Here is a 13,139-nt window from a genome sequence, read left to right as displayed (position 1 = left end):
GTTGAATTTTATTTCCATTTATATCACTTTTATTTCATTTTATTTATTTATAATGTAATTTTTTCCCATTTATTTGCCTTCATTTCCATTTATTTATTTTTCTCTTTGTTTATTTCCATTTATTTCCTTCATATTTAATTTTATTTCCATCGATTTAATTTTATTTCTGTTTATCTCCTTTATATTTTTTCCTTTTATTTCCTGTTTTAATCAATTTTATTTCCTTTTAAAATCCCTCTTATTTCTTTTTTTATCCCCTTTTAATTCCATTTATTCCCTTTTTTATCCCCTTATTTATTCCCTTTATTCCCTTTTTTATTCCCCTTTAATTCCATTTATTCTCTTTTTTATTCCCTTTTAATTCAATTTATTCCCATTTTTAATCCCCTTTTATTTCCATTTATTCCCTTTTTTTCCCCTTTTTTATTCCCTTTTAATTCCATTTACTCCCTTCTTTATCCCCTTTTTTTATTCCATTTATTCCCTTTTTTATTCCCATTTTTATTCCTTTTAAATTCCTTTTATTCCCTTTTTTATTCCCTTTCTTATCCCACTTTAAATTCCATTTATTCCCTTTTTTATCCCCTTTTTATTCCATTTATTCCCTTTTTTTATCCATTTTTTATTCCATTTATTCTCTTCTTTATTCCCTTTTTTATTCCCCTTTTTATCCCCCTTTTTATTCCATTAATTCCCTTTTTTATTCCCCTTTTTTATCCCCCCTTTAATTCCATTTATTCCCTTTTTTAATCCATTTTTTATTCCATTTATTCCCTTTTTTATTCCCATTTTTATTCCCTTTTTTATTCCATTTATCCCCTTTTTATTCCCTTTTTTATCCCTTTTTTTATTCCCCTTTTACCCCTCCTGAGGAACCATTTTGGCTGCATTAATAACCCATTCCAATTCTCTATTTTAATTTCATTTTTGGGTTTTTTTGTCGTTTTTTCAGCTTCCTCTGGGTCTTTCCAGATGAATTCCGGGGATTCCTTCCTGGGGCTGCAGCCCCCGGCGTCGCAGCGGAGCCCGGCCGGCGCGCAGCCCCCGGTGAGGGACGGGCACCGTTTGTGACTGGGTTAGAGGGGGGAAAAAATCCACATTTCTGACTGGGTCACGGGGGGGAAAATGGGGGAAAATCCAAATTGGGGGGAAAAATCCAAATTTCTGACTGGGTCACAGGGGGGAAAATGGGAAATAAATTCAAATTTGTGACTGGAATCCAGGGAAAATGGGGAATAAATTCAAATTTCTGACTGGGTCACAGGGGGAAATGGGAAATAAATTCAAATTTGTGACTGGGTCACAGGGGAAATGGGGAAAAATCCACATTTCTGACTGGGTTACAGGGGAAAAATGGGGGAAAAATCCAAATTTCTGACTGGGTCACAGGGGGAAAAATCCAAATTTCTGACTGGGTTACAGGGGGGAAAATGGGGAATAAATTCACATTTCTGGCTGGAATCCAGGGAAAATGGGGAATAAATTCACATTTGTGACTGGAATCCACGGGAAAAATGGGAAAAAATTCAAATTTCTGACTGGGTTACAGGGGGGAAAATGGGGGAAAATCCAAATTTCTGACTGGGTTACAGGGGGGAAAATGGGGGAAAATCCAAATTTCTGACTGGGTCACAGGGGGGAAAAAATGGGAAAAATTCACATTTCTGACTGGGTTAGAGGGGAAATGGGGAAAAATTCACATTTCTGACTGGGTCACAGGGGAAATGGGAAATAAATTCACATTTCTGACTGGGTCACAGGGGAAATGGGAAATAAATTCACATTTCTGACTGGGTCACAGGGGAAATGGGAAATAAATTCACATTTCTGACTGGGTCACAGGGGAAATGGGAAATAAATTCACATTTCTGACTGGGTCACAGGGGAAATGGGAAATAAATTCACATTTCTGACTGGGTCACAGGGGAAATGGGAAATAAATTCACATTTCTGACTGGGTCACAGGGGAAATGGGAAATAAATTCACATTTCTGACTGGGTCACAGGGGAAATGGGAAATAAATTCAAATTTGTGACTGGGTCACAGGGGGGAAAATGGGGAAAAATTCAAATTTCTAACTGGGTTACAGAGAAGAAATTCCAAATTTCTGACTGGGTCACAGGGGAAATGGGGAAAAATTCAAATTTCTGACTGGGTTACAGGGGGAAAAATGGGGGAAAAATTCAAATTTCTGACTGGATTACAGGGGAAATGGGGAAAAAATTCAAATTTCTGACTGGGTTACAGGGGAAATGGGGAAAAATCCAAATTTCTGACTGGAATCCAGGGGAAATGGGAAATAAATTCAAATTTCTGACTGGATTACAATGGAAAATGGGGAAAAAATTCAAATTTCTGACTGGGTTACAGGGGAAATGGGGAAAAAATTCAAATTTCTGAGTGGATTACAGGGGGAAAATGGGGAAAAAATTCAAATTTCTGAGTGGATTACAGGGGGAAAATGGGGAAAAAATTCAAATTTCTGAGTGGATTACAGGGGGAAAATGGGGAAAAAAATCCACATTTCTGACTGGAATCCAGAGGAAAAAATGGGAAATAAATTCAAATTTCTGACTGGAATCCAGAGGAAAAAAAGGGAAATAAATTCAAATTTCTGACTGGGTCACAGGGAAAAAATGGGGAAAAAAATCCACATTTCTGCCTGGAATCCAGGGGAAAAAATCCAAATTTCTGGCTGGATTCCAGAGGAAAAATGTGGAAAAATCCAAATTTCTGCCCTGGATCCCAGAGGAAAAAATCCAAATTTCGGTCGTGGATCACAGAGGAAAAAATGGGGAAAAATCCAAATTTCTGCCCTGGATCCCAGATGGAAAAATGGGGAAGAAAATCCAGATTTCTGCCCTGGATCCCAGAGGAATTGATGCCTTCAGATTATTTTTTGAATTTTCAGGGGTCTTTAAAAGTTTGGGATTGTTTAAATTGCAGATTTTGCTGAAAATCTGAAATTTCTGGTGGGATTAGGAGTGAAATAGTTTGTAAAATTCCTACTGAAAATCCAAAATTTTCACTGAAATTCCCGTTGGAATTCAGAGGGAAAGTTTTCATTAAATTGGGAAATTCCTATTGAAATTCTGAAATTTTCAATGAAATTCTCACTGAAACTCCCACTTAAAATCTGAATTTCTTGCTGAAATTCCTAAATCAATTCTTCAATTCCTAATGAAATTCTTCTTAAAATTCTCAGTGGAATCCCCACTGGAATTGTGAAATTATCTCCAAAATTCTCAGGGAAATTCTAAAATTCCCATTAAAATTCTCCCCAAAATTCCTATTGAAATTCTCCCTTATTCTATTATTTAATTAATCTTATTTATTATTATTAAATCCATAAATCCCCTACTCCCAACTTGAAATTCCCACTAAAATTCCTATTAAAATTCTCATTATTAAGTCCAGAAATCTCCCAGTCTCACTTGAAATTCTCACTAAAATTCTTATGAAAATTCCTATTGAAATTGTCATAATTAAGTCCAGAAATCTCCCACTCCCACTTGAAATTCTCACTAAAATTCCTATTAAAATTCTCATTATTAAGTCCAGAAATCTCCCAGTCTCACTTGAAATTCTCACTAAAATTCTTATGAAAATTCCTATTGAAATTGTCATAATTAAGTCCAGAAATCTCCCACTCCCACTTGAAATTCTCACTAAAATTCCCACTAAAATTCTTATGAAAATTCTCATTATTAAATCCAGAAATCTCCCACTCCCACTTGAAATTCTCACTAAAATTCCCACTAAAATTCTTATGAAAATTCTCATTATTAAATCCAGAAATCTCCCAGTCTCACTTGAAATTCTCACTAAAATTCCCACTAAAATTCTTATTAAAATTCCCATTATTAAATCCAGAAATCTCCCACTCTCACTTGAAATTCTCACTAAAATTCCCACTAAAATTCTTATTAAAATTCCCATTATTAAATCCAGAAATCTCCCACTCTCACTTGAAATTCTCACTAAAATTCTTATTCAAATTCCTATTAAAATTCTCATTATTAAATCCAGAAATCTCCCACTCTCACTTGAAATTCTCACTAAAATTCCTATTAAAATTCTCATTATTAAATCCAGAAATCTGCCACTCTCACTTGAAATTCCCACTAAAATTCCTATTAAAATTCTCCTTATTAAATCCATAAATTCCCTCCTCTCATTTGAAATTCCTACTAAAATTCTGATTAAAATCCCCTAAATTTGTACCGAATTCTCCAATCCCTCCTCTCCCTCCAATCCTTTGTTCCTACGGCAATTCTGCCTGACAAATTCCCATTTTGGGAATTTTTAAATTCATTTTCTAACTTTATTTTTAATTTTTTTCCTGGATTTTCAGCTGGATTCCCTCATCAACTCTACCTGACAAATTCCCACTTTGGGAATTTTTAAATTCATTTTCTACCTTTATTTTTCACTTTTTCTTTCCCAGATTTTCAGCTGGATTCCCTCAGAAACTCCACCTGACAAATTCCCACTTAGGGAATTTTTAAATTCATTTTCTAACTTTATTTTTCACTTTTTCTTTCCCTTTATTTTCTGGATTTTCAGCTGGATTCCCTCACAAACTCCACCTGACAAATTCCCGTTTTGGGAATTTTTAAATTCATTTTCTAACTTTATTTTTAATTTTTTCCCTGGATTTTCAGCTGGATTCCCTGCAGCACGTCCTGCAGCAGCCGGGGAGGTTCGAGCCCCTCGTGGGGAGCCCTTTGTACTCCACGCAGCGCCTCGATGTGAGTTGGGATTTCATCAAACATTACCCACAAATTGCATTTCTTTCCATTTCTTTCAATTCTTATTTTGAATTTATTTTACTTGTAATTTTAATTGTATTTTTATTATTTCCCCCTAAACGGCCGATGTTGGGATGGGGGGAAAAAGTTGGAAAAATGGAATTTAAATGATGAATTTTAAAATGTTTAAACCTATTAAGATGTTTGATATTGTTATTAATATATGTATATTTATTATTTACATATATAACATATTTAATATTTATTATTAATATATTTAAATATAAATAATTATATATTCAAATATAAATAATTATATATTTAATCTATAGTAAATTAATATGTATAAAATACTAAATAAAATTATATAACTTTATATCGATTATTAATTTATCTATATTATAAAATAATATATAGTTATACTAATAAATATGCTATTTATTTATGAAATTTTGTGTACATTTATATATATAAATTGTTATAAGTCACCGTTATTATTATTTTTATTCTTATAAAACATTCAATACATTAAATGCATAAAATACATTAAATAAAGTATATAAATTCAGATTTAAATGTATAAATTACAAATATACTTAATAATACCTTTAAAATATATTTTACATTATAAATTGATATATAAATGAAAAAGTGTATAAATTTATATGATATTTATATAGATTTAATATATAAAATGTACATATTTATATAAATACATAAATTACATTTTTATATTTACACCAAATTATAAACATACAAATAAAAGCTGTTCTCAGAGTCCACCCTTTTCAGTTGAGATTTTATCCAAAAAATAAATTTCCAAAGCCTTTTTTTTTTTCCTTTTTTTTCCCCATTTTCTCCTGATTTTTTTTCTCTCAGGTTTGAGCTCGGCAGGCGGGAGGTTCGTGAGGGGTGGGAAAAGGGCAGGAAGATGGTGAGGGGCGGGAAAATGGAGGGAAGATGGTGAGGGGCGGGAAAATGGAGGGAAGATCGTGAGGGGTGGGAAAAAGGCAGGAAGGGTGTGAGGGGTGAGAAAATGGTGGGAAGGGCTGAGGGGTGGGAAAAGGGCAGGAAGAGTGTGAGGGGGGGGGAAAGGGCAGGAAGGGGCGGGAAAAAGGCGGGGAGGTGAGGGGCGGGAAAAGGGCAGGAAGATCTTGAAGGGCTTCAAAAGCGTGCGACTGGTGTGAGGAGAAGGTACAGGACGAGAGTTGAGACATGGTGGGAAAAGGCCTTGTGGAGCATGAAGGGTGTGAGGGGTGGAAGAAGAGAACAACGTGAGGGGCGGGAAAAGGTGGGAACGTCTTGAGGGGAGGGAAAAGGCGGCAAGATCGTGAGGAGCGGCAACAAGGCCAGCGGCGAGAAAAGAACGGGAATGTCTTGAGGGCCGAGAAAAGGGCAGGGACATCGTGAGGGGTGGGAAGGGTGGAGCGGATCTGCTCTTTCCTTTTAAAACCACCCTCACCTCCAAACACACCGTGCCCTATAATGCCATCTACAGGTAATTTCTTGATGATTTAATGCCAATTAATAGGAATTAATGACATTTTCTGTCCCCTCAGGCCAATGGCAGCTGGCAGGACGCCGCCACCCCCTCGTCCATCACCTCCCCCGCCGCCGACCTGGGCAGCGACGCCTCCAATTAAAGATTTCTTAATGAAAAAGGACCTTTTTGAGAGGAGAGAGGTCAATTAACGTTAATTAATCACGGGCCGATCAAATGACTGACTCGCAATGAATTAATTACCTCAGAACAAGCCAATAGATTGTGATGGCAGCGACACCTCTACCTCTCAGCGCCGACTCGGGATTATTTATAACTTCATTTCGCCTCAGAAAATGACGTTTTTTTAAGGAAAAAACTTGGATTTTACACCAAGAACCTGAAGAAGAAGGGAAAAAAAAAACGCCTTGGCGTTTTGTCTCCAGTTTTACAGCGGAAAAAAATGGATTTATTTTCATTTCCGTGCGATTTTTTACGCTGGGATTTCTGTTCCAGATGAATTAATCCCCTCCCTACTGTAATTGGATGTTCTCTGTATTGGAATTTTCTATAGGGAATTCCATACGAAATTTCTATAGGAAATTTTTCTTAATTAATTTAGCTAATTAATGGGAAAGTTGCTTTACCAAACTTCTCGCTGGACATCACTCGCAGGCCGGACCTTCCGCTGGTGTCATTCCAAGGGATTTTGTATTGGGAAATTCCATGGCTTCACTTTTTCTGGTGAAAAAGTACAAAAATAAAATGAAAAACCCCAAATTGACCACAAAACAGCCGAACCACGGGATTTCCCCATGGGAATTCGAGGGGGTTTGTGCCGTTCTGGTGCTGTTTTCAGAGTCCGCCCTTTTCAGTTGAGACTTTATCAAAGAAAATAAATTTCCAAAGCCTTTTTTTTTTTCCCTTTTTTTCCCCACTTTCTCCTGATTTTTTTTCTCTGAGGTTTGGGCTCGGCGAGGACCGTGAGGTGTGGGAAAAGGGCGGGAAGATCGTGAGGGGAGGGAAAAGGGCGGGAAGATCGTGAGGGGAGGGAAAAGGGCGGGAAGATCGTGAGGGGTGGGAAAAGGGCGGGAAGATCGTGAGGGGAGGGAAAAGGGCGGGAAGATCGTGAGGGGTGGGAAAAGGGCGGGAATGGCGTGAGGGGAAGGTACAGAGTGAGAGTTGAGACACGGTGGGAACAGCGTGAGGAGCGCGAAAGGCGGGAAGAGGGCGAAGGACGGAAGAAGGGTACAACGTGAGGGGTGGGAAGGGTGGAGCGGACTCCGTGCCCGCTGTGAGGGCAGGCACCGCCCCGCGCCTGCTCCGTGATGGCGGCGAAGCCGGAGCGGGCTTCGCGCATGCGCAAGGCGCTGAGGGCAAGCGAGCGGCGGGAAACCGCCATGGCGGAGGTGGTGGTGGGACCCGGCGGCTCCCCCGGCCCGGCCGCTGCCCCGTCCCCGCGGGGCTCGGCCGGGCCGCAAGAGGACGAGGTGAGCGCCGGAAGGTCCCAGCCCGGCCGGGGGAGCCGCGGGGTGGCCGCGGTTCCAGGCGGGTAACGGTTTTTCCCCTCAGCGATGCCCCGGCGGACACAGCTCTGAGAGCGGAGGGGCCGCGCCAGGTAAGGGCAGGGAAGGAAATCGCTGCTCTGTGTGGAGGGAGGAGCTGCTTTGGGTGATTTTGGGGCTTGGGAGGTGGCGAGCCAGAAAGTTGGATTTGGGGGAATTTTGGGCTTTCTCCAGCCTCGAAAATGCCAGGATCTGGGGACAACTTTGGTATTTTAAGGCCCTGGAAGTGCCCAAAAATTCCAGCATTTTCAGGAGCTGCTCCATCCCTGGAAACCCCAAAACCTCCAGGATCTGTCTAAACTCCCGCTTAAAAATAAAGCCGCAAAAGCCACGTTCAGCGCTCTGAAATCCTTGATAAAACCATTTCCTGTCATGGACCCAAGAAATCCCGAGCGGGCAGCGCAGCCCGGGCACCACCGAGTCTCTTTTTCCCTTTTTTGCGCTGATTTCTCCTCTTTTCCCCTCACACCCGGACTCGGCAGCAGATGCTGAGGAGTATTTTTATGACCGTTTTATTCCTATTAAACCTTAAAAACAAGCTTTTCACAACCATTTCCTCTCATGGATCAAGAAACCGCGAGCAGCGCGGGCACCACCGAGTCTCTTTTACCCTTTTTTGCGCTTTTTTGCGCTGATTTCTCCTCTTTTCCCCTCACACCCGGACTCGGCAGCAGATGCAGAGGAGTAGTTTTATAACCATTTTATTCCTATTAAACTTTTCAAAACAAGTTTTTCACAGCCGTTTCCTCTCATGAAACTAAGAAATCCGAAGCAGCCAGCGCAGCCCGGGCATCACCGAGTCTCTTTTTCCCTTTTTTGCGCTGATTTCGCCGCTTTTCCCCTCAGACCCGGACTTGGCAGCGGATGCTGAGGAGTAGTTTTATAACCATTTTATTCCTATTAAACTTTTCAAAACAAGCTTTTCACAACCATTTCCTCTCATGGATCAAGAAACCGCGAGCAGCCTGAGCATCACCGAGTCTCTTTTCCCCTTTTTTGCGCTGATTTCGCCGCTTTTCCCCTCACACCCGGACTCGGCAGCGGATGTTGAGAACATTTTTATGTCCATTTTATTCCTATTAAACTTTCAAAAACCAAGCTTTTCACAACCATTTCCTCTCATGAAACTAAGAAATCCGAAGCAGGCAGCGCAGCCCGGGCACCACCGAGTCTCTTTTCCCCTTTTTTGCGCTGATTTCTTCTCTTTTCCCCTCACACCCGGACTCGGCAGCGGATGTTGAGAATATTTTTATGTTCATTTTATTCCTATTAAACTTTTCAAAACCCAGTTTTTCACAACCATTTCCTCTCATGAAACTAAGAAATCCGAAGCAGGTGGCGCAGCCCGGGCACCACCGAGTCTCTTGTTTTTTTGCGCTGATTTCGCCACTTTTCCCCTCACACCCGGACTCTGCAGCCGATATTGAGGAGTATTTTTATAACCATTTTATTCCTATTAAACTTTTCAAAACAAGCTTTTCACAACCATTTCCTCTGATGGGTCAAGAAACCGCGAACAGCCCGGGCATCACCGAGTCTCTTTTCCCCTTTTTTGCGCTGATTTCTCCTCTTTTCCCCTCACACCTGGACTCGGCAGCAGATGCTGAGGAGTATTTTTATAACCATTTTATTCCTATTAAACTTTTAAAAACAAGCTTTTCACAACCATTTCCTCTCATGGATGAAGAAGCCGCGAGCAGCGCGGGCACCACCGAGTCTCTTTTCCCCTTTTTTGCGCTGATTTCTCCTCTTTTCCCCTCAGACGCGGACTCGGCAGCCGAGGCAGCGGGCGCTGAGGCGCCTCTGAAACCTCTCCGCAAGGAGGGCACGCCGAGCTCGTCGGGCAGGAAGAGAAGAGCCGCGGGCAGCCCCTGGAAGGAGTCGCCGCTCAAGTCCTTCCGACTGTCGCCGCTCGTCGCCAGCCCTCAGGACAAGCGCCGCTCCTGGCGCCGCTCCAGCCTCAAGGGCCGCCGCTCCCGCCGCAAATCGCTGCCCCCCGTGCACCAGGAGCTCCGCGGTGCGTGCTTCATTAGCGCCTAATTGCCGTGGCTTTAATTAAAATCCATCTCGGGGGTGGGCAAGGGGGGGTTGAGGAGAGCTGGAGGCGCTGCGCTGAGGCGTCTGTCAGTGAGGGTTTTGAAGTTTCTGTCTTTTTTCCTTTACTTTTGGCACTTCTTTTTTTCCAGTTTTTCTCTTTAAATGGGATTTTTCATCTTTTCCCATTTCCCTACCCCAAAAATGTGGTTTTTCCTCTTTCTTTTCCTAGTCCCCCCCCCAAATGTGATTTTTCCTTTTCCCATTTCCTCCCTTAAATGGGATTTTTTCCTCTTTCTTTTCCCATTTCTCCCCAAAATATGATTTTTTTTTTCTTTTCCCGATTTTCCTCCTAAATTGGACTTTTCATCTTCCTTTTCCCATTTTTGCTCCCTAAATGGGATTTTTCATCTTTCTTTTCCTGACTTTCCCCTTAAATGTGACTTTTCCTCTTCCTTTTTCCAATTTTCTCTATTCTTGTCCCTTAAATGGGATTTTTTTTCCGATTTTACCCAATTCTTGACCTTAAATTTGATTTTTTCCCCACTTTTGTGCCTTTTTCTCTCTATTTTTTCCCAATTTCACCCTTAAATTCGATTTTTCCTCTTCCTTTCCCCCATTTTCCTCCTTAAATTTGATTTTTCCTCCTTTTTTTTCCTGCTTTTCCCACACCCTGCCCTGCCCCAGCTGCTTTTGGGGAAATTCTGGATGAAATTCCAGCTGGTTTTTTTGGGAATTTCACCATTTTTAACCCTTTCTTTCCCAGACTTGAGCAAATCCATCAGCCTGGATCTTCCTGAAGTCCAACGTCTCTCCCTCCTCCTCCTCTCCAGCTTCCAGGTAAATTCACCCAAAATTCTGGATTTTTTTGCTCCTTCCAGGGCTTGAGCAGCTCCTGAAAAATCCTAAAATTAACCAAAATCCTGGAATTCACCAAAATTCAGGAATTTTTCGGCGTTTCCAGGGATGGAGCAACTCCTGAGAATCATAAAATTCACAAAAATCATGGAATTACCTCAAAAATCCTGGAATTTACCCAAATCCTGGCATTTTGGTGCACTACCAGGGCTGGAGCACCTCCTGAAAATGTTAAAATCCTCCAAAATTCTGGAATTTACCAAAATCCTGGAATTTTCCTCCCAAAAAATCCTTTCCCAGACTCCTCACACACACGAAAAAAAGGAGTTTGGGCTCCAAATCTTTGTTTTAACCCTCAGAAAATTGGGATAAAAGCCCATTTTTCCTATTTTTTGTTGGATAATTCCTATTTTTGTTGGATTTTTCCCATTTTTTGTTGAATTTTTCCCATTTTTTGTTGAGTTTTCCCCTTTTTTGTTGGATTTTTCCCATTTTTTGTTGAATTTTTCCCATTTTTCCCCAGTTTTCTGCCCGGAAGTTGCAGCAGGTCCTGGAGCAATCCGAGGGATTCGACCCTGAGGCTTTCGCTGCCAAAGGTTGGGATTGGAGCCTCCAAAACCCCCAAATTTGGGACTTTTTCCCTCAAAATCCCAAATTTCCGAGTCCCCAAATGGGTGGAGACCCCAAAAATTCGGGATTTTTGGGGAAAAAGCAGCGGAATTAATTAAGAATTAATTTATAATTAATTTCAAAGGGGTCAAAAAAGGTCCTGAGGGGTTCCTGGGTCTTCCTGATTGCTCAAAAATTCAGGAATTTGATTTTAAAAAAGACAGGAATATGAATAAAATAGTAGTTAGTTAATATGTTAGTTGGTAATTAATGAATAGTTAATTAATAATTATCAGTAATTGATTGGGGGAGGGTCAGAGCAGCTCCTGGGGGCTCCTGATTGCCAAAAAAAATTGGGAATTTTGGTTAAAAAAAAGACAGGGACATGAGAAAAAAAATTGAATTAATTATTAATTAATTGATAATGAATCAATAATTATTTGGGGTGGGTCAAAAGAGGTCCCAAGGGATTCCTGGGTCTTCCTGCTTCCTCAAAAATTCAGGAATTTGGGTAAAAAAATAATCAGGAAAACGACCTTCAATCCCTGAATCCCACAAAAAATAATCAATTCATAAACAATTAATTAATAATTAGTAACTCATTAACTCCAGGGTGGTTTTTAATGATTTTTTTTCCCATTTTTTCTCAGTCCAGAAGGGCTCTGAGGAATTCCAGAGGCTCCTGCAGAGGCTGCTCCACGATGGGACCCTCAGGAACTGCCTGGAGCCGAGCCCGGAGTGAGGGTTTGGGGCAAAAACCCCAAAATTTGGGAGTTTCCAGCCTGGGAGGGGAAAATCCATGGAAATGCAAAAGAAAATTGGGAATTTCCGGCCTGGGAGGGGCCAAAATCCATGGAAATGCAAAAAAAAATTGGGAATTTCCAGCCTGGGAAGGGGAAAAATCCATGGAAATCCCCAAAAAAATTTGATTTGGGGGGAATTTTGGGCGTTTCCAGCCTTGAAGATTCTGGGATTTTGGGACAGCTTTGGATTTCACCGAAATTCCAGGATTTTGGGTGAATTCCAGGATTTTTTTGGGGTAAATTCCCAGGATTTGGGCAGATTTTAACATTTTCAGGAGCTGCTTCGTCCCTGGAAATCCCAAAAAATCTCAGAATTTTCCCAAAAACTTCCTGGGATTTTGGGGCTGGTTTTTGAGGCAATCTGGGAACTTTTCCCACGGAATTTTTTTGGAATTTTCTCTGGATTTGCCCTGAAATTTGGGAATTTGCTCTGGATTTGCCTGGAAATTTTGGATTTTTGGGAATTTTCACTGGATTTGCCCCAAAATTTGGGAATTTTCTCTAGATTTGCCACAAAATTTGGGAATTTTAGGGGGTTTTCACTGGATTTGCCTGGAAATTTGGGATTTTTGGGAATTTTCACTGGATTTGCCCCAAAATTTGGGAATTTTCTCTAGATTTGCCAAAAAATTTGCGAATTTTAGGGGGTTTTCACTGGATTTGCCTGGAAATTTGGGATTTTTGGGAATTTTCACTGGATTTGCCCCAAAATTTGGGATTTTTTTGGGAATTTTGGGTATTTTCCCGCAGGGATTTCCTGGATCCAGCCCTGCAGGAATCCGTGGCTCAGCTGAAGCTGCTCATGACCAGGTGGGGACACCTTGGGGACACCTGAGACACAGCTGGGGGGACCTGGCACAAATTTGGGGACACCTGGGGAGGGAGGGACACACCTGGACACAGCTGGGACAAGCTTGGGGACACCAGGGACAACCCTGGGGACATCTAGGACACACCTGGAGTGAATGTGGGGATACCTGTCCCCCCTTGTCCCCACCTGTCTCACCTGTCCCCTCCTGTCCCTCACCTGTCTCACCT

General features: G+C 41.1%; 2 protein-coding genes across 3 annotated transcripts; both read left to right on the top strand.

Annotated features, from left to right (window-relative positions):
- Nucleotides 1–954: 954 nt before the first annotated feature.
- LOC121346907 (pre-B-cell leukemia transcription factor 3-like) lies at nt 955–7,146 on the top strand. The gene is made up of 3 exons (XM_041425071.1): nt 955–1,047; nt 4,666–4,752; nt 6,312–7,146. Exons 1-3 carry the CDS (start codon nt 973–975, stop codon nt 6,393–6,395), a joined length of 246 nt encoding a protein of 81 aa, XP_041281005.1. The 5' UTR covers nt 955–972; the 3' UTR covers nt 6,396–7,146.
- A 241-nt stretch (nt 7,147–7,387) lies between these two features.
- Nucleotides 7,388–12,951, top strand: DSN1 (DSN1 component of MIS12 kinetochore complex). 2 transcript variants are annotated; one of them, XM_041425068.1, is made up of 7 exons: nt 7,388–7,722; nt 7,805–7,850; nt 9,560–9,814; nt 10,598–10,671; nt 11,213–11,285; nt 11,949–12,036; nt 12,852–12,951. In XM_041425068.1, the coding sequence occupies exons 1-7, from the start codon at nt 7,561–7,563 to the stop codon at nt 12,934–12,936; spliced, it is 783 nt and encodes a 260-aa protein (XP_041281002.1). In that variant the 5' UTR covers nt 7,388–7,560; the 3' UTR covers nt 12,937–12,951. The 2 variants fall into 2 exon arrangements, with proteins under 2 accessions (XP_041281002.1, XP_041281003.1); XM_041425069.1 differs by lacking the exon at nt 11,213–11,285 and having other exon boundaries at nt 12,852–12,936.
- Nucleotides 12,952–13,139: the final 188 nt, after the last annotated feature.

Source organism: Onychostruthus taczanowskii, unplaced genomic scaffold (assembly GCF_017590055.1).
Source record: "Onychostruthus taczanowskii isolate IOZ18803 unplaced genomic scaffold, ASM1759005v1 scaffold864, whole genome shotgun sequence".
In the NCBI taxonomy this organism is placed as follows: domain Eukaryota; kingdom Metazoa; phylum Chordata; class Aves; order Passeriformes; family Passeridae; genus Onychostruthus; species Onychostruthus taczanowskii.
The sequence above is the reverse complement of the archived record's forward strand: the minus strand, read 5'-3'. Positions and strand labels throughout refer to the sequence as shown.